A 26228-nucleotide genomic window follows, 5' to 3' on the forward strand; every position below is an offset into this window, starting at 1 on the left:
TCGTAATCCCACACACACACACACACACACACACACACACACACACACACACACACACCCTGCCACTCACCACAAGAGCACCAGTTCCTTTGGATAATGGAAAGAGCCCAGGGAAGCGGGAGGTTGAGGTTCTCCACCTGGTTCAGTCACAAAGTTACGTGACTTTGGGCAAGCCTTTTTAATGTCTCTGAGCTTCTGTTTGTTTACTGATTTAAACCGGGAAGAGGAGGACTTCTAGCCCAACCCTTTCCTTTTGAAGATAAGAAACTAAGTTCCAGCCAAAGTCACAGAGGTTATAAGCATAGGGGCTGAGACTGGAACCCAAGCCCTGTGTTCTCAAATCTACCGCAATGTCTTTTCCACTAAACCCTGATGTTCCCTAGTAAGAGGTCGGGCTGTTTGATCTCTGACGTCCTGTGATTGAAGGTCTTGGACCAGGTATAAAGAAGGTTCAGTCTGGAGAGAAAGGGAAAGACCAGGGACAGCAATCACTCCCAGCCCCAAGAAGAACACCTCTCCTGTGTCCAAATTAAGGCTATATTCTTCACTTTTTGACAGCCACCAACCATCCATCTGGGTCTACCAGGGGCTATAGCCCAGGAAAATCAGTAAAACTGTGTACAGCTGTGGGGGGTGGGCCTTCAGTGTCTGCTTCTCTCTGCCTGAAGTACAGAGTATTACAGCAGGAAAGGTGCCTTCAGGATCCAACTGGCTCACTTTACAAAGGAGGAAATTGAGGCCCTGAGAAGGAAGTGACTTACCCAGGATCATGCAGGGATCTTGGTGGCAGAGCTGGAGTTAGAGACCAAATGCTCTAATCCCACCCCACCACCTGCTCATCTAGCATTATCCCTCTGGTTTTCCAGGTAAGGAAAGGAAGGCTCATAAAATGAAATGCATTGGCCAAGTTCATACAGCTAGTAAATGGATTCAAGATGATTTTCTAGATCCAAATCCAGTGTTCTTTCCACGTCATACCAACAGATGTTCCCTCATTTTACAGGTGGGCAAACTGAGTCCCAAAGAAGGGAAGCAACTAATGTAAAGTCTTTATTTGTAGATATGTTACACATGTGATTCTGTATGTCTGAACAGATCTCCTCATGTCTGGGATTTTGTATCTCTGTGTCAACATGTGACTGTGACTACAAGTGGGGATGTGTGTGTGTATGTATGTATGTATGTATGTGTGTGTGTGTGTGTGTGTATGAGCAAGAATAAGTGTGTATGCACCCACATGTGGTGATGGGGGAGGGAGGAATGATAGTGTGGAGCAGGAAGTGGTAAGCCTGACAGAGAGATAGGGCAGCCCCCCTCCAACTTGGGGGCCACCTAGCTTCTGCTGGGTGGGACCCAACCTAAGCTCATCCCTCCTCTCACCTCCTCACCATCACTGAAGCTCCCTTTCTTCTTTCTGGCCCCCTCAGACCTGGGCTGGTGGGCTCCTTGTAGGGAAGGAGCCCCCCAGCCCCAGGACAGACTACCCCCCCATCTTCTTCTTTGATCTCTTTATTTAAATTAGCTAGTTTCAACCAAGGAGGAAACCAGAATTTCATAAATTAACAGTCCCGGGGCCTGGGCCTGAGACCAGCTAAGAGCCCTCCTAAGGACCCTGAGTGGTCCCCCTCAGGCTGGTCTCAGGGGTCCCTGCTTCAGGCAGCGCCTCAACTCTGTAGAAACCAGGCTCCCAGCCTCAGCAGTACTCAGAATAATCTTCCTCCACGTAGTTAGATGGAAACCAGCCGATCTAAAAGGTGGCAGGAAGAGAGAGAGGGTAAGATTAGAGTTGGCCAAGGGCCCTCTTGGATGTGTCTGGCCAGCTCTGCTGGGAAGCTTCTTCTGTGACATTGGAAGGAGGGTGGGTGTGGAGCCACTGTTGGCCTGCTCCAGCAGTTCCCCACGGCCTACAGCAAGGTTTCTGAACCTGCGGTTTGTGAACTTTGGTTTTTTTAAAATACTGATAACTTTTTTTGGTATGATTGGTTTTCTTTGCAATCATATATATTAAATAAAATACATAAAATGCATTTGAAAACATTCTTCTGAGAAGGGACTGCATGGGTCTATGACATAAAAAGGTGAAGAATGCCTGGCCTATGGAGTGAAGCCTGGACTCCCAAGTCCTCAGCTTAACATATGAGGCCTCTACAGTTCGGCCTCAGCCTCCTTCCCCACCACCCCTCCCCACTGCATCTGGCCTCTTTCTTTGCCTCTGCCCCTGCCTCCCCTGCCTCCCCTGCCTCCCCTGGCCTCCCTGGCCTCAGCCCAAGCCCAGCTCACCCGGCCATAGATCTCCCCTCGCCACCAGCCCTGATGTCCCTTCTTGCTGATAATCTTAATGATGTCACCCTCTTTGAGGGACAGTTCCGTGCGGTCCCGGGCACAGAAGTCGTAGCGAGCTTTGGCTGACCCAAAGTATCTGGTACTCCCTGCAGCTGAAGACAAAAGCCACCTCACAGCCTGCTTGGTGCCTCAGTGCCAGAGGCCCAGATGAAGCAGCTGGCACGGCAGAGCAAGTGGGGTAAGGGCGGGGGGTGAAGGGGAAAATGTGGACAGCAGTTGCCCCCCCCCCGAAGAGCCACTCTTGGATGAAGATGCTGCCCAGGGAGACAAGCCTTTCAGAACATATCTGCCTGTCCTCCTGGTGCTGCTCAGCCATTGCTGACTCCATCTGGCCCTTCTTTTATAGCCGGGGACCGCAGAGCTGGACTCTGGCCCCAGGAGGATGCCCTCTGTCAAGTCCAACAGGACTTCCCTCCAATCACACACATAAGCCCAGATCTTGGAGACGGATGGAACTTCCAAGACCTTCCCTGAGCCCAGGAATCATGCCTGGGAAGAGCTAAATCACTCAGTTCTGTGCTCCTGGGGAACATGTGGGCTCATCTTCACCCCAGGCAGTTTTTGCCCTGCCGCCTCATGCATCTCCCCTCCCAACCACACACACACTTTCCCCCCATGGCCTCTCATTGTCCCTCCACTCTGTATTCCCTCCTCACACTTCCTTAGCCACTACCACCCATGAATGTTGTCTCCCCCTATCAGAATGGAAGCTCCCTGAGAGCAAGGGTCATCTTGGCTTATATATCAGCATTCCCTCCTGCTTAGCACTGTGCCTGGCACATAGTAAGCCTGTTCACCACCCCTTCTGGAGTCAGGGAGTGTGTGTCTGACCTGTGCGTATTGGGGAGGGGAGGGATAGATTTAGTATGTGTGTTCTTTCAACGTGTGACTATAATTGCATGTGAGTGTACGAGAGAGAGACAGTGTTACAAAGAGACAGATGCAAAGGAAAAAGAGAAACAAAAGGACAGATAAGCAGAGAGACAGAGCGTGGAAGAGTAGGTATGCATGGACCGGCTCTCCTTTGTGTATTGACTCTACCCTCTCCCAACAATGGAAGCTCTTGAGGGCAGACCCTGAACTGGGCTGTCTTTGGGGCCATAGCATTTAGCTTGGTGCATGGCAAGAGTTTATTAAATGCTTTTTCATTCATTCATTTCTCTGGGCTCCAGGTCACAAACTCATAAAAAGTGAAGCTGAAAGGAACCTTAGAAATCAAATGACCAACTTCCATGTTTTACAGATAGGGAAACTGAGGTCCAGAAAGGTTAAATGACTTGACTAAAGTGGTGAAGAATTGGTAGCAGAGTGGGATTTGAACATAGGACTCGAGACTCCAAACTGCCCCTTGAGAGCCTACCTGGGGGTCTGGCATGGCCCTCCTCTCTGGCTCCTTAAAGGGGAACTGCAACATGGTGTCAAGAGACTTGAAGCAATCCTTCAGGGAGTTTTGCTGGTAAAATTCCACCAGCTCCTGGGAGGGAAACACAGTGACCAGTTTGGAATCCTTGGCCTGAGAGTTACTCAGGAAACATCACCAAATTGTGCCTGACTCTAAACTAGGGAGAGTCATCCAGGCCCCTGGGAGCCCTGAGACTAGAACAAAAGACAATAGTCTCTGGGAGGAGCCTTATGAAATACACACACACCCCTTCACACCCTCCCAGGTACACATGCACCCATGACCACATGCACATACACACACACCCGTCTGGCCTCACAGACTCTTTTCCCATGCATCCACACCCACCCACAGGATCCTCACCACAAGCCCCCTGAACGCCTTCTTCTCCGTGATACGGTATAGCCCCTCAGCCGTCATGATCTTAATATGCTTCACTTCCACATTGAACCTGCCCAGACAGACGGACACAGAGAGAAATGTCAACCAGGCCTTTTTCTGTGATCCCGGGCAGAGCGCCATCTTCCTCCCCATGCTTACGACCCACCATTGGACAAACAGGGAACATTTGGACTCCAGGGCATCTGGCCCATCCTTGGAAGCAGGACTGGCAACCTATCAGGCAGGAGCCATGCAGCCCTGGCCCCCATCAAAGAGCAGGGCACTCAGCTCCCCGGCACTGGCCCAGAACTTCTTTCAACAGACACCATCTGGGGCTCTATTCTACCAGGGCTGGGCTGGTGCAAGCTGTGGGACATCATAGAAAAAGCCCTGGACTAAAGGTCAAGAAATGATCTGGCGAGGTTCTGGGGATAGCCGTGCTACTAAATCCTGCATCAGCCATGCAAGCCAGTGTTATTGAAGGCTGCATTTAAGAGAGGCCCAGTGTCCAAAACAAGGAAGTCGATAGTCTCTCGGTCATCTGCCTGGACAGACCCTGACAGGCTGGGATTGGTTCTGGGAGCACATTTTAGAGAAACTGAGGCACAGAGGAGGACAGAGGAGAACAACCAGAATAATAACAGCTAACAGTGATATAGCGCCTACGTGCCAGGCACTGTGCTAAGAGTTTTACAATTATGATAGTATCTGATCTTCACCACCCCCCTCAGAGATAGGTGCTATTATTATCCCCATTTTACAGGCAGATAGAAGTCAAGTCACCTGCCCAGAATCACACAGCTAGTAAGCGTCTGAGGCTGGGAACCACCAGGTTATATAAGGATCAAGTGATCGATCTGAGGAGACTTAGTGGGGAAAAGAGACAACTTCATGGGGATGGGATAGCTGTCCAGGTCTTTGAAAGGCTGTTTTATTAGTTCTGCTTGGCCCCACCCGAGGGCAGAATTAGGTCCAGAGGGTAAAGCTTAACAGAGGTAGATAGAGATTCAATGTACAGAAAGATTTTCCTAGTAATTAGAATGAGTTGCCTTGGCAGGGAAGGGGAGGCCTTCAAGTGGACACTGAATGGCATCTTGCCCAGGATGTTATAGGAGGGGTCTCTGGGTATACATAAAGGGTACTAGATCTCCTTTAAGATCCATTCCAATTCAGCAGTAAGAAGGACACAGTAGAGCCCTGGGTTGGAAGTCCAGACACCATATTCAAATCCCAGCTCTGATACTGCTCGTGTGACCTTGGGCAGGTCCCTTGGCCTTGGGTCTCAGGCTTCTGTCTATAAAATGGCGGAGGGTGGGGAGGGATTAACCGCCCTCTAAGGTCCCTTCCCTTTCTGAGCCCATGATCCCTTTGTTCTGAGCACCTAAAGGGGGAGTAGGCAGGAGGGAAGGGACAGGTATGTATCTCCCACTTTGGATCTGGGGGAACCCAGGACAGGGGCAAGTTACTTGATACTGATGGCAAACTCCGCGGTGTCCTTCACCCTCTGTCGCACCAGGAAGGTCCCATCAGAACGATTGGTGAGGATTCTCTCAGCCCCAGCACGCTCCATGGGGCCCGCATACCTGCCAGACAGATGACCACAAAGGAAGGGGGTGACTGCAGGTCAGTCCGGGCCAATGGTGCCTCAGAGCAGACCATCCCGACTTGGTGTGATGAAAGGCACCGGGAAGGGGCCTCAACTGCATCCAGGTACCTCTCCCACCCACTGCCCTGCTCCGTCTCCCCCCAGCCAACCACAGCTGCAGAAACCCTTCATTAGAATTTCTCCCTTTGGGTTAAGCAGGGCCCTCCCAAGGCTCCTTTAAAAATGCAGCCAAGAAGATGAGGTGGGGTGGAGAAAAGGTACTAGAGAAGGTCCAAGAAGTCCCCAGCAGGGTTGGAATTTGAACTTGGGGTCTCCTGACCCCACATACAATGTTCTCTCCTCTCTCCCACCACAGGAACATTAACCCCACCTCCACTCCATTAGTCCCATAATAATAACAGACATTCTGCATGGTGCCTTAAGGTTTACTAAGTGTTTTAAATCCATTCTCTTATTTGTCCCTCTCCTATGAGGCAGATGTTATTATGATCCCCATTTTACAGAGGAGGAAACAGGGGCACAGAGAGGCTAAGTTACCTAGCCAGGGTCACAAAGCTAATTTGCAGCAAAAGTGTTTTGGGGAGAAGCCAGATCTTTTTGACTCCAAGTCCAGCCCCCTAACCACTGGGCTATGCCACCCCACAGACGGCTACATAGTACTTGGTAATACAGGCATAGACAGACCTTAATTTAAACAAGTCCCCTATGCTTCCAACAATGCTGTTGTTGTCACTGTTGAGTCGTTTCAGTTGTGTCCAACTCTCTGTGACCTCATTTGGGGTTTTCTTGGCAAAGATACTGGAACGGTTTGCCATTTCCTTCTCCAGCTCATTTTACAGATGAGGAAACTGAAGCAACCAGGGTTAACTGACTTGACCAATGTCACACATCTAGTATGTCTAAGGTCTTCCTGACATCAGGTCCAGCAGGCACTCTATCCACTGTGCCACTGAGCTGTCCCTTCCAACAAAGTGTTCATCAAATTTGTATAAACTGAGTCAGTGAGGCACTGTGGAAAGGCGAGGAGATTTGGAGCAGACGACCTAGCTTCTCATTTTAGCTCTAGCATTTGGTCTTTGTGACCTTGGGCAAGTCACAATTCCTAGGCCTCCATTCCCTCATCTGTATAAAAGGAGAGGTTAGGACTCAGTGACCTTCAAGATGTCTTCCAGGTCTAAATCTCTGAGCCTCTGAGTCACAGTTTAAACGTCCTTGGATAGTCGAAGAGTCTTGTCCCCACACACCTCCCAGCAAGACTGTGGGCTCCCCCAGGACAGGGACTGGGCCAGATCCATCTCTCCTGGCCAAGCACAGCCCAGCACAAGGGCCTCCTCCCAGGGGTGTGCTGAGGGCTGTATTCCAGGATCAGATAATGGAAAAGAAAGTGCTCAGTGAGAGGAGAGGAGAGGAGAGGCTATTATTGTGGTCATTTTTTCAATCTGACTATGTCTCTGCTTCTGTGTCTTGTATGAAGTAAGAGACTGAAGAAAAGCCAGACTCCACCTCATCGAGGCAATGAAAAGCATGGAAGATTGGGAGTCAGAGGACCTGGCAGTATAGTAGAGGCAATATGGTGCACTGGCTATTGCTGGGCTGAGAGCCAGGGATACCAGGGTTCAGATCTGGTCTCAGATACTTACTAGCTGTGTGACCTTGGGCAAAATACTGGTACCTCTCTGGGTACTAATTTGCTCATCTATAAAACGGAAATAATAGTACCACAGAAACTGTCTCACAGGGTTATGGTAAGAATCAAATAAGATAATGGATGTAAAAAAACTTTACAATCTTTAAAATCATACGTAAATGTTAGTTATTAATCATTGTCTTCCATACATGACCTTAAACAGCTCACTTCACCCCAGTTTGCTCATCAGCAAAATGGAGTTAGACTGGTTGAATGGATTGAAAATCACTTATTAAGCACCTATATGATATACCAGGCTCTGTGCTGACCTTCAATGTCCATTCCATCTTTATGATTCCATAATAATCTCAACACTGTTACATCTGTATAGTACTTTAAGATCCCTGGGAAGCCCACCTTCTACAAGAAGCCTTCCCTAACCCCTCTTAATTCCAGCACTTTCACACTTTTAATTATTTCCAATTCATCTACATGTACCTCGCTTTGTAAATATTTATTTGCATGCCGTCTCCCCCATTTGGTTGTAAGCTCCTGGAAGGCAGGGACTGACTTTTGCCACCTTTTATGTCCCTACTGCTTAGCACAGTGCCTGGCACACAGTAGGTGTTGAAGATTGACTAATAGATAAGTTTTCTCCTCACTGTGTCCTGGACCTAGTCGCCATATTGCCATCTCCACATCACCCCCTACTTTTTGCCTCCCAGGTATGTGCTATCTTCCCCCATAAAAATGTAAGTTTCTTGAGGGCAGGGACCATCTTTCTTTCTGCTTGTATCTGTGTCTCTACCCCTGGCTTAGCCCAATGCCTGGTATATGTTGTTGTTCATTTGTTTCAGTAGTGTCCAACTCTTCACAACCCCATTTGGGGTTTTCTTGACAAAGATACTGCAGTAGTCTGCCATTTTCTTCTTCAGCTCCTTTTTATAGATGAGGAAACTGGGCAAACAGGGTTAAGTGACTTGCCCAGGGTCACACAGCTAGTTAGCATGTGAGGCTGGATTTGAACTCAGGTCTTCCTGACTCCAAGCCCAGAGCAGCCTATCCATTGCACCACCTAGCTGCCTTGTGGCATACAGTAAGCACTAATTAAATACTTTATCTATCTAATGATCTTAAGGTTTACAAAGAGCTTTGCATATATTATCTCATTTGCTCCTCAACAACAGCCCTGCGAGGCAAACTCTATTATTAGCCCCATTTTATAGATGAGGAAATTGAGGGATAGTGAGGTTAAGTGACTTGATTAAGTCACACAGCCAGTAAGGGTCTGAGGCAAGATTTGACCTTGGGTCACCCCGACACCCAGTACAATGTTCTACATACAGTGCTGAATCTTGTGGCCCTGGCCCAGCCCCTGCCCTCTCACACCATGTCCTGACACCTTGGCCTGAAGATATCAGAACACCACCTGAGGGAAGGGAGTCATGTCCTCTCTCCCCAGACTCACCAGAGATGGACAGACAGGTCCTGTGGGGGGCCCTAGGAAACACACAGAAGAGACAGTAGGGTCAGACAGAAGGCTCCAAGACCACAGAAGCCTCAGCTCCTGACCTCCGGCCCCAGGGAAACTTGGATAGCCACACACCAACCCTGGGACAGCCTGCCATGGGGACTCCCCCTCCCTGGCCCAGCTGGAGCTGGACAGGGGCCCAGGCCACACTCACGTGAACATAGGGCCTGACTTTCTTGCAAGGAAACCATCCTGTCTCATTGGTAGCCGTGTTCTTGCCCTGAGCGTCAGGGGAGAGGGGTGACATTGAGAAAGAGGCATTAGGAGGGCAGAGGGGAGCAGAGCGAGTGTGTCTAGCTGCTCCTCCATCTAGCTGCCTGTCAGTCTTCTCATCTACCCCCCTCTCTACGTGTCCACCTGAAATCTCTCTAAGCATGGGCTGACCTTTGTTTTGCAAAGAACAACATTTTTTCAGTTCTGGCCTTTTTTGATCATCCTAATATTTGATGCCCCAGAGATGCTGACTCCAATCTTTCCATGCCATTATGGTTTATGGAGCATTTTCATCACACCCACTTTGGGATAGAGTGAAGCAAATATTTTTGCTCCCATTTTACAGATGGGAAAACTGAGGTTCCAAGACAAGAACAGATTTTCCAAAGGTCCCACAGCTATTAAGTGCGTGCTGGCACTGCCACTCTCATCAGCCTGAGTCTGCTGAAAAGGGGGTTAAGCTCCTTGGCTGCCCACGGTCCTCCTCCTGAGGCCCAACTGGGCTCCCAGCCCTCTTCTTCTCCCACCTCAGCCATCATTCCAATTCTGAAAAAAACATTTTCCTGGCAGTAGTCTGGGGTTAAAGGGACCTCTGGGGTCCATAACTGAGGGATCTTACATACTCAGGGAGAAGACAGAGTGATGGGCACAGAGGAAAGGAACTTGGCTTCCTATATCCCCTTCCTGATTCTCTCCTAAAGACTTACCCCACCTTCTATACTCTCCTAGTCCCTCCCAAGAAGAAAGTAAATAAGCATTTATTAAGCACCTACTGTATGCCAGACCCCACTGAGTGCTTTACAAATATTATCTCATTTGATCTTTACAGCAACCCTGAGAGGTAGTATTATGGTCCCCATTTTACAGATAAGGAAACTGAGGCAGACAGCAGTTAAATGACTTGTCCAGGGTCACACAGCTAGTAAATGTCTGAGGCCTGATTTGAACTCAGGTCTTCCTGACTCCAGGCCCATTGGTCTATCCAGTCCAAGGGCCCTTTCCCAGCCCTCACCTGCCACCAGTTCTGCTCAGCCTCTGCCTTGGTCAGCTCCACAATGTCTCCCAGGTTCAGCCTCAAGAAAGGACCAAAGGCTACAGGGGGTGGAGGCAGCCCGTAGTACTCCTGGCACACCTCCATCTTGGGCAAGCCTGAGGAGCAAGGCAGGGGAGGGGGAGAGCAAAGGGCAGGTAATCAGGGCTCAGCCTCCAGATGGCTGGGGAGACTGAGGATAGCATGGTCAGGCTGCTCCTGGAAGGAGGATGTGGAAGTCCTCCAGGGCATTTCCTTCCTCTCCCAGGCACCACCCAGCCCTGTCTGGGCCCAGATGGCACTCTTCCCAGATGGGACTCCTCCCAGAGGGACTCACCCAACTCATTCTTCCTCTTGTCCTGGGCCGATCGGCTTGTCTTGTGCTAAGAAGAGAAGGCAGGAGGGTGGACCCTGATTCCTGCCATCCCTGCCCCCCCATCCCATCTTCCTCTTCTACGTACCCAAGAAAAGTAGGGAGCAAAAGAGCACCAGGATGGTTATCCCCAATTTACATGAGGGAAACTGAGGCCCACAGAAGTTAAGGGGCTTGCTCAATGTCACATAGCTAGGAAATGTTGGAGGCAGGATTTAGATATAGGCCTTCCAGCTCTGTCTATGACCATATTCATTCCAAATCCTGCTCTCTTTTCCAAATTATGCCAGCTGTTCTACAGTCCCCAGACCCCCCCCAAATTCCAAGCCTCAGCCCTAAGCTGGCCAGCCTCCTGTTCCCTGCTTCCCTGGCTCCAGCTTCTGACCATTGGTCCTGGGTCTATTCTCCTGCTCCAGAGGTCACCATGCCCAGAGCTGGAGGACCGGATCCATGGGCTCTAATCCTGGTCTTCACTTCAGTCTCTGACTCGTAAGACCACCCTCGGGCCTGACCCTGCTGCTACCCTCAGAATGGGGACCTGTCTTACCTTTCTCATGGTAGTTCCATGATCTATGAGGAAAGAAGAAAAGGGGACCAGTCTGACGTCAGAGACCCTGGGGGAAAAGGGAAAGCATATCCCCCCCAACAAACACACACTCTTTCTCCCCCAAATGCCAGAGTCAAGCAACCTAAAGCTCCCCCCACACACTTACCAGAGTACCCCATAGCTAGCCCCGCTGTGACCTAGCCCCCAATAACCAGCCCCTCCCCAGTTACCTGAGCTATGTCGGCCACAGGGAGGCACCCTCCCCAGACACTCCTTGTGAGCAGGTGCACGGCAGCGGTGGCAGCGGTATCCCTGGTAGAAGGTGCCTCTGGAGGTAGGGTTGGGAGTACGTTAATGAGTCCAGCCCTGCCTGCCCCTGAATCCCTCAACCTCCTACCTCTGGATTGGGGTGGGAGTAGCAGAAGAGGTACCCAGAGTGTGAGAATTAAGATGGACCTCCCCAGCTCACTCACATTATAAATGGGGAAACTGAGGACAGAGGACTTGAGCCTTCCTCCAGATCAGTGACAGAACAAGGGATTTGGTCTCTTAACCCTGGACCCTGGTCTTTTATCATGTGCTGTCATCCCCACCCCCAGTCCTTAGAAACCTAGGCCATGGGGCCCACCAGTCAGGATTTGGGGCCATGGTTCCTTAGTGAAAGACCGTGTGCAACCAAGACCTGAGGCGTCAGACCCCTCCACCCACATCAGCCCCCCCCCAGACAGCATCAGCCCCCCACCTCAGCAGCATCTGGCAGGCTTTGCAAGAGGCCGTCTCCTCAAAGGAGAACATCTGGAAGTCGTGGCCATTGGCAGTGGCATTCTCAGGATAAATGTTAGATCTGGACACAGTGGAAGAGAAAGGGTCAGGTCTGGCCCAGGGAGGGAGGGGGAAGGGAAGGGCAAAGGACCTGGACTCATGGAGACCGTATCCCCACCCCAATGGCTTGCAGAGCTAACTAATCTCTCAGAGAACATATAGTCCAAGAAGGCCCAGAGAAAAGCAACCTGGCTGAGGTCACATACAGTCAGGGGCAGAGCTAGGAGTGGAAGCCATATCTTGTGATCCCCCCCACCCCACCATTCCCTGCATTCAATACCCTTCCCTCTCCACCCCACTCTCTGCCTCTCTGGGACCTTGCTAGGATCCTTTTTGGGAGGGTAACCCGACTGTAATCTGGCAGCCTGGGTTGGAATGGAAGCTAAGGTTACAGCCAGGTTTGGGGGGGCCCAGGGGGGCCTGGGGCCAGTTCTCACAGGGCCATCTCAAACTGCTCCATCCACTTCTTCTTCAGTTCTCTTGTCTTAAAGAAGAGCTCGTAGCCCTGGGTGCCCTGGTCCTCGATCAGGAGAAACATGTGGGTCCACTGGGGAGGCCAGGGGACAGGTGATCAGGGGCAGCTCTGGAGCTCTGGATCCCGTACCCCTCCCCCACCCAAGGGGAGCCCCCAGATCTTCAGATACACGGGCACAGAGGCCTAGTCACCCATGTATATGAAGGAGGAAGGTGGTGGGGCTTCCACCTCTGGCTGGGGGAGGTGACCTTCAGGTATCCTCTGGCCAATGCCCCACCTCACCCCCCACCACCAGGCAGACAAGGCCAGGAGCCTGGGCATCCTCAGACAAGGTACCTTCTTATTGTCTCGCTCCCCAGAGGAGTCATCTCGGACCTGGTAGCTGGGCAGGTTCACAAAGTCCTTCAGGTCATAGATGTCTCCTCGCCTTTTACAGATGAGCAGGGCTTTGTCCAGGAGGAAAGCGTACCTGGAGCAGGGGACAGGAGGAGCCCTGATCCCTGAAAGGATCCAGGGAGCCAGGCCCCAAGGCGGGGGTGCCTCTGGGCTTTCCCCAAAAGTAGCATTCCCCATCCTTGTTCCAGCCTCACCTTCATTCATTCATTCATTCATTCATTCATTCATTTAACTAGTTTCCAATAGACACCTACTATGTGCCAGGCATTGAATGTACAAGACAAAAATGAAACATCCCCTGCCCTTAAGGAGCCTCCATTCACTCCACTGTAGGAAAACTACATGAACCCAAGTTGGTTAACTGTTGTCCTTGGTTCTCAAAGAGGACCAGAATGACATCACTATGTTAGAGTCAAGTTTCAGTGCGTCCAACTGTGGCTGAGCAGACCAATAGGAGCTCGGCATGTTCCACCACAGAAGGTCGGGCTCAAATAGTCCATGTGAACATTTAGACTATCAGCAAGCTAATTTGGGGGCCAGGAAGGGGACACTAGCAACGAAGGGAGGGGAGGGGGAAGAACAGGCCTGTAGTACAAGAGTTCTTCACCTGACATCTATAGACTCCAAAGGCCCCATGGATAGACCTCAAAGGGCCCATGGACTTGGATTGGGAAAAAAAAATACATCTTTATTTCACTACGGTGGGTTTCCTTTGTAATCCTGTGAAATGCCTAAGGGGTCCATTATTAATCCCTGCTCTAATAAGAGATGGGGCCTGGGGGCCTGGGAGGAAGCTGGGCACTCTAAAGGACAGAGTTGGTACCTGTCCATCTTGGATCTCCTCTCAGATGTGGCGATCTTGAGCTCCCCGTCGATCTTGGGCCGTCCATAGGGTGCCAGGTTCTTGGTCTAGGGACGGAAGAGGGAAAGAGGGCAAGGGCTAGCACTGGGGACAACAGAATCTTCTTGCCCACCTCCCCAGGCTAGTTCCCCACCGGGGTGTCCCACTCTGTCCAGAGTCCCAGACCTCACCAAGTTCTCAATGGAGAGCTGGAAGTTGGTGATCTGCTTCAGGGTCTCATTGTCTCTCTTGACCTCATTCACACACTGGGCCAAATCCTGGGGACAATGAAGACAGAGCAGCCCTGAGCCAGGTGTGGGCAGTAGGGGTCCTCAAGGGGACCCCAAAAGACCCCAGAATTGAGAACCAGAAGGGGCTTTTAGACAATCATCTAATTCAAGTCCATTTCACAGAAGTAGAAACTGAGGCCAAGAGAGGAAAGTGACTTGACCAAGGTCACACAAGCAGGAAGTATTAGAATCTATATCATGTTCTCATTCAGGTCCTCCGACTATGAATCTATCACCATTTTGTCTACGCCAGGAGCTGCCGACCATCTGTGTCTTCTATCTGTGCATTTCTCAAGCCTCCCCCCAATGACAGGAGCTGTCCCTGGTCTGCTGTAGCTACACACACACACCCATTCTCCTCACCCTCATGGCATCCAGGGCCAGCCGCATGTTCTCCTTCTCTGTGGCATCCGTTGTATGCTTCACCAGCTCCTGGACAAGCCCAAAGGTTCAGAAGTAAGAGAAGGCTATACCTGTCCCAAATTCTCCCATAACTTCCCCAAGTCCCCTACACCTTTCCCTAAGGAAATTGACTCACACCAGGTAAAGTGGGACAATTTCTCTTAAACTATTTTTTTGCACACCCTCTCCCTGCCCAAGCCAGTCACTTGGTTGCCATGAGCCACCCAAGCCCATTTTGGCTGAGGTTGCTATGACATCCCTCCCCCTCCCCCAACAGGGGCCACTCCATGGGGTTGGGAAGCTAGAGAGCTCACCTGAAGGAGGAGATGGTACTTTAGCACCCGCTGCATGGGCACCATGAGCAGATCTCTCAGGGTGAACCTCCCGTTGTTCGCTCTCTGGGAACATTCCTGGAGGTGAGAAGCCAGGGAACCAGGTCAGGTGAACTCATCTCACTGTGTCTAAGCATCCTCTGAGAAAGAAGTCAAGCCCTTGAGATGCTAAGAGGCAGAAAGATGCATGCTTCTAGAAAGCAGCAAGTTCACCCTGGGAAGCCACTAAGGAAACAGACCACGTAGGCTAGGGGATGAAGCGCACTGGGCTATCAGGGGACTGAGAGACGAATTCCAGCTCTAATTCCTAAGAGGTGTCCTGGTGCAGCAGACAATGCCGGTCTTGCAGGTTCAGGGCCGTGCCAGAGCCAAATCGGACCCATGCCCATCGGGAAAAAGATCTTCCGACTCAGCATTTCCATCTGGGAAATTCCACAAATACTACAAGTCATGGCTTGATTTATCAATCAATTCTTGATCGTCTAGACCAGCGCTATCTAGCCAGGGCCATGGGACTATGCGTAAAGATCCCTGGGGGCAGCATTGATTTAGAAAACCGTATATTAACATTTATTTGTTTTGTTAAATATTTCCCAATTACATTCGCCTGGTGCAGCCACACTGGGAGGTAGCCCACAGGCAATGTGTTTGACACCTCTGGTCTAGATTTAAAGTGAGGGGGAAAGTGAATAATGCAGAATAAACTTAAAAGCAAGATATCTCCTGGTTGCCTGGGGGGTTTGCTGTTGTTGACGATGATGTTTGTTTTGTTTTATTGGAGAGCAGGTTGCTGACCATCCGCCAGCACACTGCTGCTGCCTGACTGCAAATATACTGACACCAGCTGTGTGACCATGGGCAAGCCATGGCTTCACCTCTCTGAGCCTCAGTTTTCTCATAGGTAACATAAGGAGGCTAAGAATAATGTCTGTATACCTACCACTAGTAGCCCCAGGCTGTTGGGAGGTTTCAGTGAGATAATGTATATAGAAAAGGATATAGTTTGTCAGTTATTATTCCAGCTGTGTGTCCTTAGACAAGTCACTTCCCTTGCCCTGAACTCAGCTCCCCTATCTGGAAAATGGAGATAATGATACCTGTCCTCCAAGTGGTCTATTGTGAGGACCATGCTTGTAAACTTGAGAGAATTGGAGAAGTGAGGAATGGTGACAATTATCACCAGACATAAGTTTAGTACAAAGAACACAGGCTGAGGGAGCTGGGGAGCTCAGTTATTTACTAACCTGATGACCTTGGGCAAGTTATTTAGCTTCTTTGGGCCTCAGTTTCCCTATCTGTAAACTGAAGGGTTTGGACTAGATGGTCCCTCCCGGTTCCAAATCCTATGATTTGCATTTGAAGAACTTTGCAATTTTCCAAAGGCAACTCAGTCCCTTCTGCTACTTCTCCAGTTCAAATCTGGTGCCAGCTTATTGTCTAATTCAAATGTCTGAAATATATATTATATATATGCGTGTATATATGTGTATGCATACATATATGTGTGAGTGCCTATATGTGCATATACATATACACCTATACTGGTAAATGACTTCTATAGATTTTCCAACCAATTGTATATCAATCAGTGGACAAGCATTGTTGTTTACTATTTGCAGGCATTGTGCTAAGTGGTGCCCATACAAAGAGAAGCAAAAACAGTCCCTTCCCTCTTCATCCATTTAGTTTTTCCAGGTGGATAGTTAGGACAGACTCTTTTGAATGATTATGGATCTCATCCAGGTGGCTTAATGCAATTAGCACAATGTCATCCACAAACAGTAGTGTCTGGAGTCCAACATCCTATAAGCCCTCTTCAACTTCAGCTGGATCTTTTCCATGACAGTAGCAAACCCATTTTCTGAGAGCAGATCTTCCACTTTCAGGTGTCACCTTATCCTAACGATCACAAGTTGGTCAAACAAGGTTATCTGTTGTCATATCGTTAAAGGAATCTTATATTATGTTGACAGATGCATAGGAGACACTTTGTCGGAGGAGAGAGCTTAAGTTAGCATTTTACTTTACCAAATCAAACACTTTGTTATAGTCAACAAACAATACGGGAGATCTCTATCTTTCACTTAATTGCATGATGGGAAAAATGTGGTCTGTGGTGGAATTTTGCTTACAAAAGTTTATCTGTTCTAATAACTTTGTCAAGGATATCCTCAATGCACACACATATCCATATATGTGTATGTATGTGTGTGTGTGTGTATATATATATATATATATATATATATGCATGTGTGTGTAAATGTGTGTATATGTAATATATATGTGCATGCAAAATGTGTGTGTATGTAATATATATGTATGTAGAAGTAGGCTTCAGTAGCTTATTATTCTATCCATCTTTTTTTTTAATAGTAATAAGGTCTGAGTTGTTGTTTGTTTCTACACCATTGGTATCTTCACCTCCTTCAGAAACCTAAGTTAACTAATCTCTTGATGTCCCCATAATTATACTACCTACCTCCAGCTTGGACATCCTCTGGGAACACTTGTTCTAGTCCAGCTAATTTGCCCATCTTTGTTTTCCTTAGTGAAATTTCTTCCTTCTCTTTAAGCACTTCTGGGAGTGTAATGCCAGAGTCATAGTTCTACTGTCCTTGATGGTAAAAAAGAGTTTCATTTTGTTCTTGTTTTTTAAAGATCTCTTTAGATCTTTTCTATCTTCCATTTGTATATTATCTTCTTTCCAGCTTCATTTTTGGGATGACTTTGCTTAGTGGAGTCTCTTTTTAAACTTTCTTTAAATTGGCTTTGCCCCTCCACTTCCCTCCTTCTGTCCTGAGCCTTCTTCTCTTCTCTCTCTCTAGGTGTTCTCATTATGGATTCAACTATCATCTCTATACAAATCATTCCAAGATATACATTGCCAGCCCTCATATCTTTACTTGAACTCCAGTCCTACATCTCCAACTGCTTGCTGGACATCACTGCCTCAGAACTCATTAGCATTCCCCTAAAACTTCCACTCCTGCTATTCCAATTTTTATCAAAGTACCACCATGCCTTCAGTCACCCAGGTTTACAACTTAGGCGTCATCTTCAATTCTTACTATTACTCACTCCCCCCACTTCCATATGTCCCATCTGTTGTCAAGTCTTAACAGTTCCACTTCCTCGATGTCTCTTTCATCTACCCCTTTTCTCTTCTCTCCATTCACACTAAATCACACTAGTGTGAGCTCTCATCATGTTTCCCTTGGACTCTTATACTGACCTCCTTACTGGTCACCCTTTACCTAGGCTTTCCTCTCTTTAACCAATTCTCTACACAGCTGCCAAATTGATATTTAAAGTCCTATATAAACTGAAATGACTTATCAGTGCATATTTTATATGCCCAAGTAGGATATAAGCTCATTGCAAGTAGAGATCATTTCATTCTTTGTACTTGTATCCCCAGCACCTATCACAGGGCCTAGAACCCAGTAGGCACCTAATAAATACTTTTTGGATTAAGAAAACTGGTTCTTGGCAGATGTAAGATGGCGGAGTAAAAGCAGTGACTTGCTTGAGCTCTCCCCCAAACCCCTCCAAATACCTGTAAAAAATGGCTCTAAACAAATTTTAAAGCAGCAGAACCCACAAAAAGACAGAATGAAATAAATACTTGTTGATCAATTGTCTCTAATTTTTTAGGCATTGTTCATAACCATCCATCTTCTTTCTCTACAAGATTCTGCAAATCAGTTTACATCCTAAAGTGGCATAGCCCACAGATGCCATATCTTTCTTCTTGACAAATTAGTCATGTTTGCTAAGGCATTTTTTAGACCCCTTTGGTCTCTTTTTTTTTTATAATGATTGATTGATACCAGCTAGACATCTATATGAAATTATTACAGTTTGTGTCTAGGTCCTTTCTTCCACCCATATCCCACTGATATCATTGATCATTTGTCCTACATAATCTGAAAACAAAATCAATAAAACTATTTTTTAAAAGATTTGTTTGGCCATATCAGATTTGAGTTGTTTTAATTGTACAACACGTCTTTTCCTCACTTCTTCCTTCTAGCTCTGTATGAATTTTGATCTTTGCTCTAACAAGTTGATGGCCTGACCATACACAAACAGCTAATAATTCAGAGATGACTCCTCACATCAGCAATGAGCCATTTCTCTCCATTAAATAAAAGAAATTTCCAAGGCAGGGAGGGAGAAAAAAATTTGGAACTCAAAATCTTACAAAAGTGAATGTTGAAAACTATCTTTACATGTAATTGGAAAAAATAAAATACTATTAAGTGGAAAAATAAATAAAATACAATGAACGTTCTTTTCTGAGATGCTATTTAGTCTTTTCCATGGCCAAAGTCTTTCAATTCTTTTCTAAAAGGAAGTATTTATGATGCATAGATGTGAGACTTCTATGTAGCTCATCTGGCATTAGCCTTTCTCATTCCTTACTCCTGAACCACATTTTCCTTTTTTTTTTCTTTTAGGCAATTGGGGTCAAGTGACTTACCTAGGGTCACTCACAGCTAGTGTGTCAAATGTCTGAGGCCGAATTTGAACTCAGGTCCTCCTGACTCCAGGGCTAGTGCTCTATCCACTGCACCACCTAGCTGCCACTGAACCACATTTTCCATCATAGTTTTCACCATCCTCATCTACTTCTGTCTTTGCATCGAAGTTCCCAAGTATCAAAGTATATGTTAATTTAATTGAGAAAGTTCTATTCGGTTCTTCATAGAATTTCTCTATCTCTTCATTCTCAACATCAGATGTTGGTGCAGAAGCTACAGTTGTTTTGATGGTGGTTCTTTTTGCAGATCCTTGTCATGATCAGTGCAATACCAGATAGCTAAATGTTCCACGAAATGATGTCTCTCATTTTCTTTTGACACATGGTTAAAACCAACTCCACCAGCTCCTTTATTTGCCTATCTTAAAAACAAACGAACAAACAAAACCCTCATGAGCCATCATTCCATCTAGAGGCACTTCCTTCTTTCTTCTGGTTTTCTCTAGGATGAGTGTGTCAAGATGTACATGATTCAGTACCCATCAGTAGTATGTCCCCTTATTAATTATTAGATGAGGATCTCACTTTTATTGTACCACTGGCTAAGGGAAAAGTTGATTCAGGGTATTATAAACTTCAGTTCTTGCCACCTCTGCTGCCTTTCTTGATACCTTGCCACTGAGACTGCAGAAGTAGATGAGAAACATGGGCCATTTTGCATTTTTGTTCCATGGGTGGCCAAGACCAAAGAATTCATCCTCAGTTGTCCTGTTTCTCCAGCTTCTTCTAGGCCCATCTTCAGCAAGCAGACACAATCTGAGGTCACATGAATAGCCTATCCTGAGTAATAGAACCTGATGGAATTTATGCTTTGCTGGTATAACCTGGAAGACCTCCAAGTCACCTTCATACAGTGAGGCATCAGAGGGAGACTTTGAGAAATGGACTTATTCCAGGGAGGGGGATAAAAGGCCTCATTCATTTAATACTAATATAGTCTTCTGGTATTCTTGTACAGCTGTGAGACATGGAACATTACAGTCTCTGAAGAACTGAACATGAGTACCATCACCCAGAGGGCAATGGACAGGCACATGGTGGGTATGGGCAGACTATAATACAATCCCAGAGAATTATGAAAGCAAAATGGGGTAACAGGAGTCATCAAAGAAATATATGAGTGAAAAAAGGAAGATAGAAGTGAGAGTAAGGGAGGATGCAGCTCTGAATTTGGAGTCAAAGGAGCTGAGTTCAAAATCTACCTCTTCTACTTATTCCCTGTATGATCATGGGCAAGTCACTGAACCTATTTGGATCTGTTTCTTACCTACAAAACACAGGTTTGGATACCCCATGTGCCCCCTTGGCATCCTCTTAATGGCAAGGGAAATTAAGAAAGGGTTCTAGACCTTTGAATAGTCCTCCTGTGGTGGGCCACAGGAAGGGAGGAAACATGTGGACAGGTGTAGATGGGTTGCAATCTGCATCATGGGAAAGAATACTATACCGAGGATAACACAGAGCCGTGTGGGTATTTTCAGCTGTTGTTGGTGTTATGACTATTGTCACATGGCATACGCCTCAGCCCGACTTCATGGGACAAGCACTGGCTGTTCTTTGCTCCTACCAATGCCTTCTTCCCCCCTCCACTCCAGGGCCACCAACCTCTAGCTTCATCTGCACGTCCTCCCGCATGCTGGCCACGTGGTCCAGGTGCTTGCTGGCTGACTCCACCTGGCTGCAGTAACGGCCATACACAAGGAACCTGCAGTGGGAGAAAATCAGGGATGTGCTGGTAAATGTTTAACAGCCAACACTCTTGAGGAGTGGAAATGTGTCCACAACATGTTTTTAAGTTTAATCTGTATCATTAGCATTTTATCCATCACATTCTTAAGTCTAGACAATTAACAAAACAATAAATTAAGCCCTTTTTTGTAATGTTTGCCAATTTCCGATGTAAATGCTCACACTGAAAATTTAACGATCAGCTCTCAAGAGCTGAACTGGCCCTAGCACACCGCTGAGAGCCCAAGGGAATTTCAGTATCTCTGCCTGGACCTCCCTTCCCCTAACCCCAGAGGGCCATTCAGCCTTGGTGTACCCCCATTTGACTGTGGAGGAAGTTGAAGCCCAGGGGAGTGATTTACCCAAAACCACACAGCCAATCAGTGGTTGAGTCAGGACTGGAACCCAGCTCTACAGCCCCACAGTGGCTGGTGGGCAGGGGGCCCTGGAGGCCACATAGCATCTGCTTGGGCAGCAGGAGTTCCTTTAACCTCCCCTCCCCCTTCCAGTCTCACCTTTCCTTATAGTTGATGAACACCTGATAAAGGTCTGGGGCACCACTGGCTGAAAGTGCTTCCTTCAGGTCCCTCAGGAAGCTGCAATGGACACTGAGAAGGTCCTGGGCAGAAAATAGAGAATCAAAGAATCTCAGAGGTAACAGGGACCAACACAGAGGTGTCGAACACAAGGTATGTGGCACCAGATTAAAATGTAATTGAGAAATATTTAACAAAATAAATCAAAATGTAATTAAACAAAGAATATTCTATTTGAAAACTAAGTCCATACATGGCTGGCAGAGATCCTTATGTATGGATTGGTGGCCCCCATTCTATCGGAGTTTGACCCCTGGCTCTGGTTCAGCCCACACATGACTAGGAATCTCCTCCGAACATCCCTTGCAGTTGACCATCCCCACTCCTTCTGAAGACTCCCATGGATGGGGAAACCTCCTGCCTTCCACTTTGAAGGAGTTTTGACTGTTAGGAATTTGAGTTATTTCCCTACATCAGACCTACATCAATCTCTGGGCAGCTTCCACCCATTGCATCTAGCTCTAACCCTTGGGGCCGAACAGAACTAAGGACATCAACAATCAATATCTCATTTTCATGTAGCACTGTAGGGTCAGGGAGAGCTTGACCTCTTCCACAACAGCCTTCAAATACCTGAAGACAGTTATTCTGTGTCTCCCCACAGTCTCCAGTCTTCTCTTCTCCAGGATAAATGTCTGGACAGAACACTGAATTTGGACTCAGAGGGGTGAGAGAAACCAGGGTTCACACCTGCCCCTTACTCCCTGTATGACTACAAATCATTTACCCTGCCTAGTCCCAAGTTTTGCATCTATAAAATGAAGGATTTGAACTAAATGACTTTCCAGGCCCCTTCCAACTCTAGATCAATGATAACCTTATGGTATCCATTTCCTCAATCCACTCTAAATGGCCTAGTATCCAGACCCCTCACTCTCCTGGTGGCCCTCCTCCGGATTTATTCCAGCTTGTTAATATGCCTCCTAAAATGAGGCACCCAGAATGGTATTCCGGTATTCCAGATGTGATGTGATTAGACCAAGGCACAGCAGAGGAAGACCAACACCTGCCTTCTTCTGGACATTGTGCCTCTCTTAATGCAGCCAAATAAAATAGCAGTTTTGGGGGGCACCATGTTGATTTGTATCGAGCTTGCCATTCACTAAAACACCCAAGTCCTTTTCATATAAACTGCACTTGAGCAGTTTGCTTTTCGAACCCCAGCTAGAAAATTTTACATTTATCTTCATTAAATATCAACAAATAGATGTGGGGATGGGTGAGGGATAAGGGGCTGATCTGGAGATATGAGGGCTCCTTTAGGATCAGGTAAACCACAGGACAGAAAAGATCACTAAAGACAGCTAGGTGGCCCAGTGGATAGAGCCCTTAACTTGGAGTCTGGAAGACCTGAGTTCAAATTTGGCCTCAGACACTTACTAGTTGTTTAACCCTGGTCAAGTTACTTAGCTGCTGTTTGCCTCAGTTTCATCATCCATAAAATGGGAGTAATAAGAGCACCTACTACCTCCCAAGGTTGTCATGAGGATCAAATGAGATAATATTTGTAAAATGCTTAGCACAGTGCCTGGCACAGTAGTTTAATAGTGTCTATTACAGTGCTTAATAAATGCTTATTAAATCTGAATCTAAAATCATCGACAACCTTCCATCCCATAAGGCTCAGACCAATAGTTACTTTGATGTGATACCCCTCAAAAGGAACCTACACACACACACACACACACACCACACACACATACACACACGTACCCACAGAGTCACGTACACAGGCACACACCACATACATAGATGACCAAGTCATAGGTTCCCTGGCTCACCATCAGTGGCCTTACCATTAAAAAATTTCTCTGTCCCTCTGAGGTCTGGTTTGGAGCCCAGGGCATCCTTTCTCCAGCCCTAAGGACAACCTAACCCAGGGGTGGGAAACCTGCAGTCTCCAGGCCACATGTGGCCCTCTAGGTCCTCAAGCGCAGCCCTTTGACTGAATCCAAACCTCACAGAATGAATCCCCATAACAAAAGGACTTGTTCTGTAAAACTTGGACTCAGTCAAAAGGAACTAGAAGGTACCATGTGGCCTCAAGGCTGCAGGTTCCCCACCCCCGAACTTATGGCTTGGGATTTCTCTGTAGTTTTGTGCCCTGAGTAAGGCAGAGAACCGTCCTTTTCTGTCCTCACCCTCCTCTTGTGTCTCTCTGAAGTTCTGCTCCAATCTTCCCTGTCCCCACACCTTGCCTGGCTTGTGTGTCCCTGGCCCCCAGGTCTTCCCCGTCTCTTGAGTGCTCGTTCCTCCCCTTCCTTCCCCTTCCTTCTTGGGCTCTCTTCTCTCCCTTCTGTTACTCACTCTGCCCTCCTCATCTCATGTGTTTCCTAGGCTCCATTTACTAACTCTACACAAATGATTCCCACATCTCAATCTCCACCCCAGCCTCTGCCTGAACTCTAGCCTTCTGTTTTCACCAACCTGCTAGACCCATCCATCCAGACAGCACCATAATAAGATCGTGTGTTTAGAATTAAAACGGGTCTTCAATGCCATCTAGTCCAACCCCTTCATTTTACAGATGGAGAAACTGAGGCCCAGAGAAGTCAGGCGACTTGCCAAGGTCACACAGGCAGTTAGTGGGAGAGCAGGGATTTGAACCCAGATTCTCTGACTTTTAATCCAGCAGCCTTTCCACTGTGCCACACTGGTATCCAGGCATTTCACACTTGACATGTCCAAAACTGAACCCATCATCTTCTGCTTAACATCCTCCCCTTTCCTTTCGACTCCCTTAATTCTGTTGAAGGTATCACCAGACTGCCAATCACTCAGGCTAAAAGCCTCAGCATCATCTGTGACTCTTCCCTACCTTCAATCCCCACATCCAATCAGAACAGTCCCTGGTTCCCACTGAGTCTAGCTCCCCTTCTCTGCTATCTGCTCCCTGCCTCCATTCCCACCGTAACTACCCTGATGATCACCTCTTCCTTGGGCCATTCCAATAGCCTCCTAACTGGCCTCTCTGCCTCTAACCTCCCACTTCTCTTAGCCATCCTCCCTACAGCTGCCAGAACAAGTTTCCTGAGATCCAGCTGCAACTATACCACACAAGAACTTTCAGGTACTTCTAACCTGTCTTACATACATCACACTCTATCAGAATTTCATGCCTTTGCACTCCCAACCCCATCCTCCCCTCTCCCATCTCCCTGACTTTGCTCATGTTGCTCCCTAGGCCTAGAACGACGCCTTTCCCATCATTCTCTGCTGAAGTGCCTCCTTTCCTTCAAGGTTAGCCCAAGCACCAAGTTCTCCATGAAGCCGCCCCTGACCCTCCAACTCCACAAGTAAAAGCCATCCTTCTCTCCTTAAATTTCTCATAACATTTTATTTAACCCTTCCTTGGCACCCACATTACAACTATTTATGTGGCTGACTCTCTGCACTCCCCTATTAACTTGTAGTAAATTCCTCCAGAACTTGGTCTGTGTCATAATGATCCGGTGTTGAACCCAGGGCCTTGCATATAGTAGGTGCTTAATAACTGCTTGCTAAATAATAATGGGTGACATTTATGCAGCACATTAATGTCATATAATCTGAGATTATATCCAATGTGTCCTGTCCATATCTTCTTTATATATAGGTGTTTGCATGTTGTCTCTCTGCCTTCATAAGACTGTCAGCAATCTGAGAGCAGACACTGTATTTTACCTTTCTTTAGCACAGTGTAGGGTTTGTTTTTTGAGGCAGTCAGGGTTAAGTGACTTGCCCAGGGTCACACAGCTAGTAAGTGTCTGAGGCCAGATCTGAATTCAGGTCCTTCTAACTCCAGGGCTAGTGCTTTACCCACTATGCCACTTAGCTGCCCCCACATAGTAGGTATTTAATAAACTTTTCTTGACTTGGTTTAACCCTATGAGGTAGATATTACAGGTATTATATTTTACAGATTGATAAGTGAGGCTCAGAGACCCTAAGTGACTTGTCCAGGGTCATACAGCCAGAGACAGAATTTGAATCTGGTTCTTCCTGGCTCTGATATTCTGGACACTTTACCATGCTGAATGAAGGGTAGAAGGAGTGAATAAATGAATGGATGAAGGGAATGGGCCAGAAAAGTTGGAGTGGGGAGAGCCCTGGTAAGACTTCAGACAAGGGCTGGCTAAGCTCACCTCCAAGTTGATGAAGATGATCTCTATGTCTTCTGATCTTAGGAACCGCTGCAGGGGCTTCAGGAAGTGCTGGAGGTTGGAGAAGAGAGAGCAGTGAGCTAGAAGAAGAGGGAAGGGTCCGCAGACCAGGCCGAACAGACATCCCTTAGGCCACCCCAGGCCAGGAGCCCACCTGCTGGATAGAGCTGAGTGTGTCAGTATATTTCTCTTCTGTCTGCTGGATCTCCCGGAGACAACAGATCTTCTTGTCCAGCTCTGTCATCTTTGGCTGAGAAAGAGAGGAGGTGCATATACATTTTGGAGGCCCTTCCAGGGGTCATTCATCAGCCCCTTCTCATACCCAGGACAGGGTACCACACACCCCCAACTTACCAGCATGGGTGTGGGTTCTGTCCGCATGAGGTCTTCATAGATCTCATCTCCCTCTTCCTCCTCATTCTCCACACAGTCGTACAGGTCCTCATCTTCCTCCACAGTGTCACTTAGGGGAAGGCATGCTCATCATACATGATACCCCTCTCCTCTGGTGCCCAAAGCTAGGGCCTACAGAGGCCCTACCAAATCACCTCCTCTGGGAAGCCTTCCTTGATTACCAACAGCTCTATCTATGCCTTCCTACTGTGGCC

At 47.6% G+C, this 26228-nt stretch overlaps 2 protein-coding genes across 3 annotated transcripts in view; both read right to left on the reverse strand.

Moving 5' to 3' along the window:
* ADGRE1 (adhesion G protein-coupled receptor E1) overlaps nt 1-944 on the reverse strand; it is a 126009-nt gene extending 125065 nt beyond the window's left edge. Inside the window, 1 exon segment of the mRNA XM_020971240.2 lies at nt 71-944. The gene's annotated coding sequence lies outside the window, so the exon portion shown is untranslated.
* Nucleotides 945-1037: 93 nt separating this feature from the next.
* The window catches only part of VAV1 (vav guanine nucleotide exchange factor 1), a 39705-nt gene continuing 14514 nt past the window's right edge, over nt 1038-26228 (reverse strand). The window contains exons 5-27 of one of the 2 annotated variants that reach the window (XM_020971239.2): nt 25975-26083; nt 25775-25870; nt 25603-25671; nt 21398-21501; nt 20760-20859; nt 14594-14689; nt 14241-14309; nt 13779-13865; nt 13570-13655; nt 12687-12819; nt 12313-12422; nt 11796-11897; nt 11284-11381; nt 11054-11076; nt 10471-10516; nt 10116-10252; nt 9045-9110; nt 8828-8859; nt 5593-5709; nt 4109-4196; nt 3706-3817; nt 2281-2438; nt 1038-1747 (exon numbers count right to left, since the gene is read on the reverse strand). In XM_020971239.2, coding sequence (XP_020826898.1) covers nt 1694-1747; nt 2281-2438; nt 3706-3817; nt 4109-4196; nt 5593-5709; nt 8828-8859; nt 9045-9110; nt 10116-10252; nt 10471-10516; nt 11054-11076; nt 11284-11381; nt 11796-11897; nt 12313-12422; nt 12687-12819; nt 13570-13655; nt 13779-13865; nt 14241-14309; nt 14594-14689; nt 20760-20859; nt 21398-21501; nt 25603-25671; nt 25775-25870; nt 25975-26083 — 2092 coding nt within the window. In that variant the 3' untranslated portion in view covers nt 1038-1693. Of the gene's footprint in view, nt 1748-2280; nt 2439-3703; nt 3818-4108; nt 4197-5592; nt 5710-8827; nt 8860-9044; nt 9111-10115; nt 10253-10470; nt 10517-11053; nt 11077-11283; nt 11382-11795; nt 11898-12312; nt 12423-12686; nt 12820-13569; nt 13656-13778; nt 13866-14240; nt 14310-14593; nt 14690-20759; nt 20860-21397; nt 21502-25602; nt 25672-25774; nt 25871-25974; nt 26084-26228 lie in introns of both variants that reach the window. The other variant, XM_020971237.2, reaches the window with a different exon arrangement.

This window comes from Phascolarctos cinereus, unplaced genomic scaffold (genome assembly GCF_003287225.1).
Source record: "Phascolarctos cinereus isolate Bilbo 61053 unplaced genomic scaffold, phaCin_HiC Scaffold_4;HRSCAF=312, whole genome shotgun sequence".
Lineage (NCBI taxonomy): Eukaryota > Metazoa > Chordata > Mammalia > Diprotodontia > Phascolarctidae > Phascolarctos > Phascolarctos cinereus.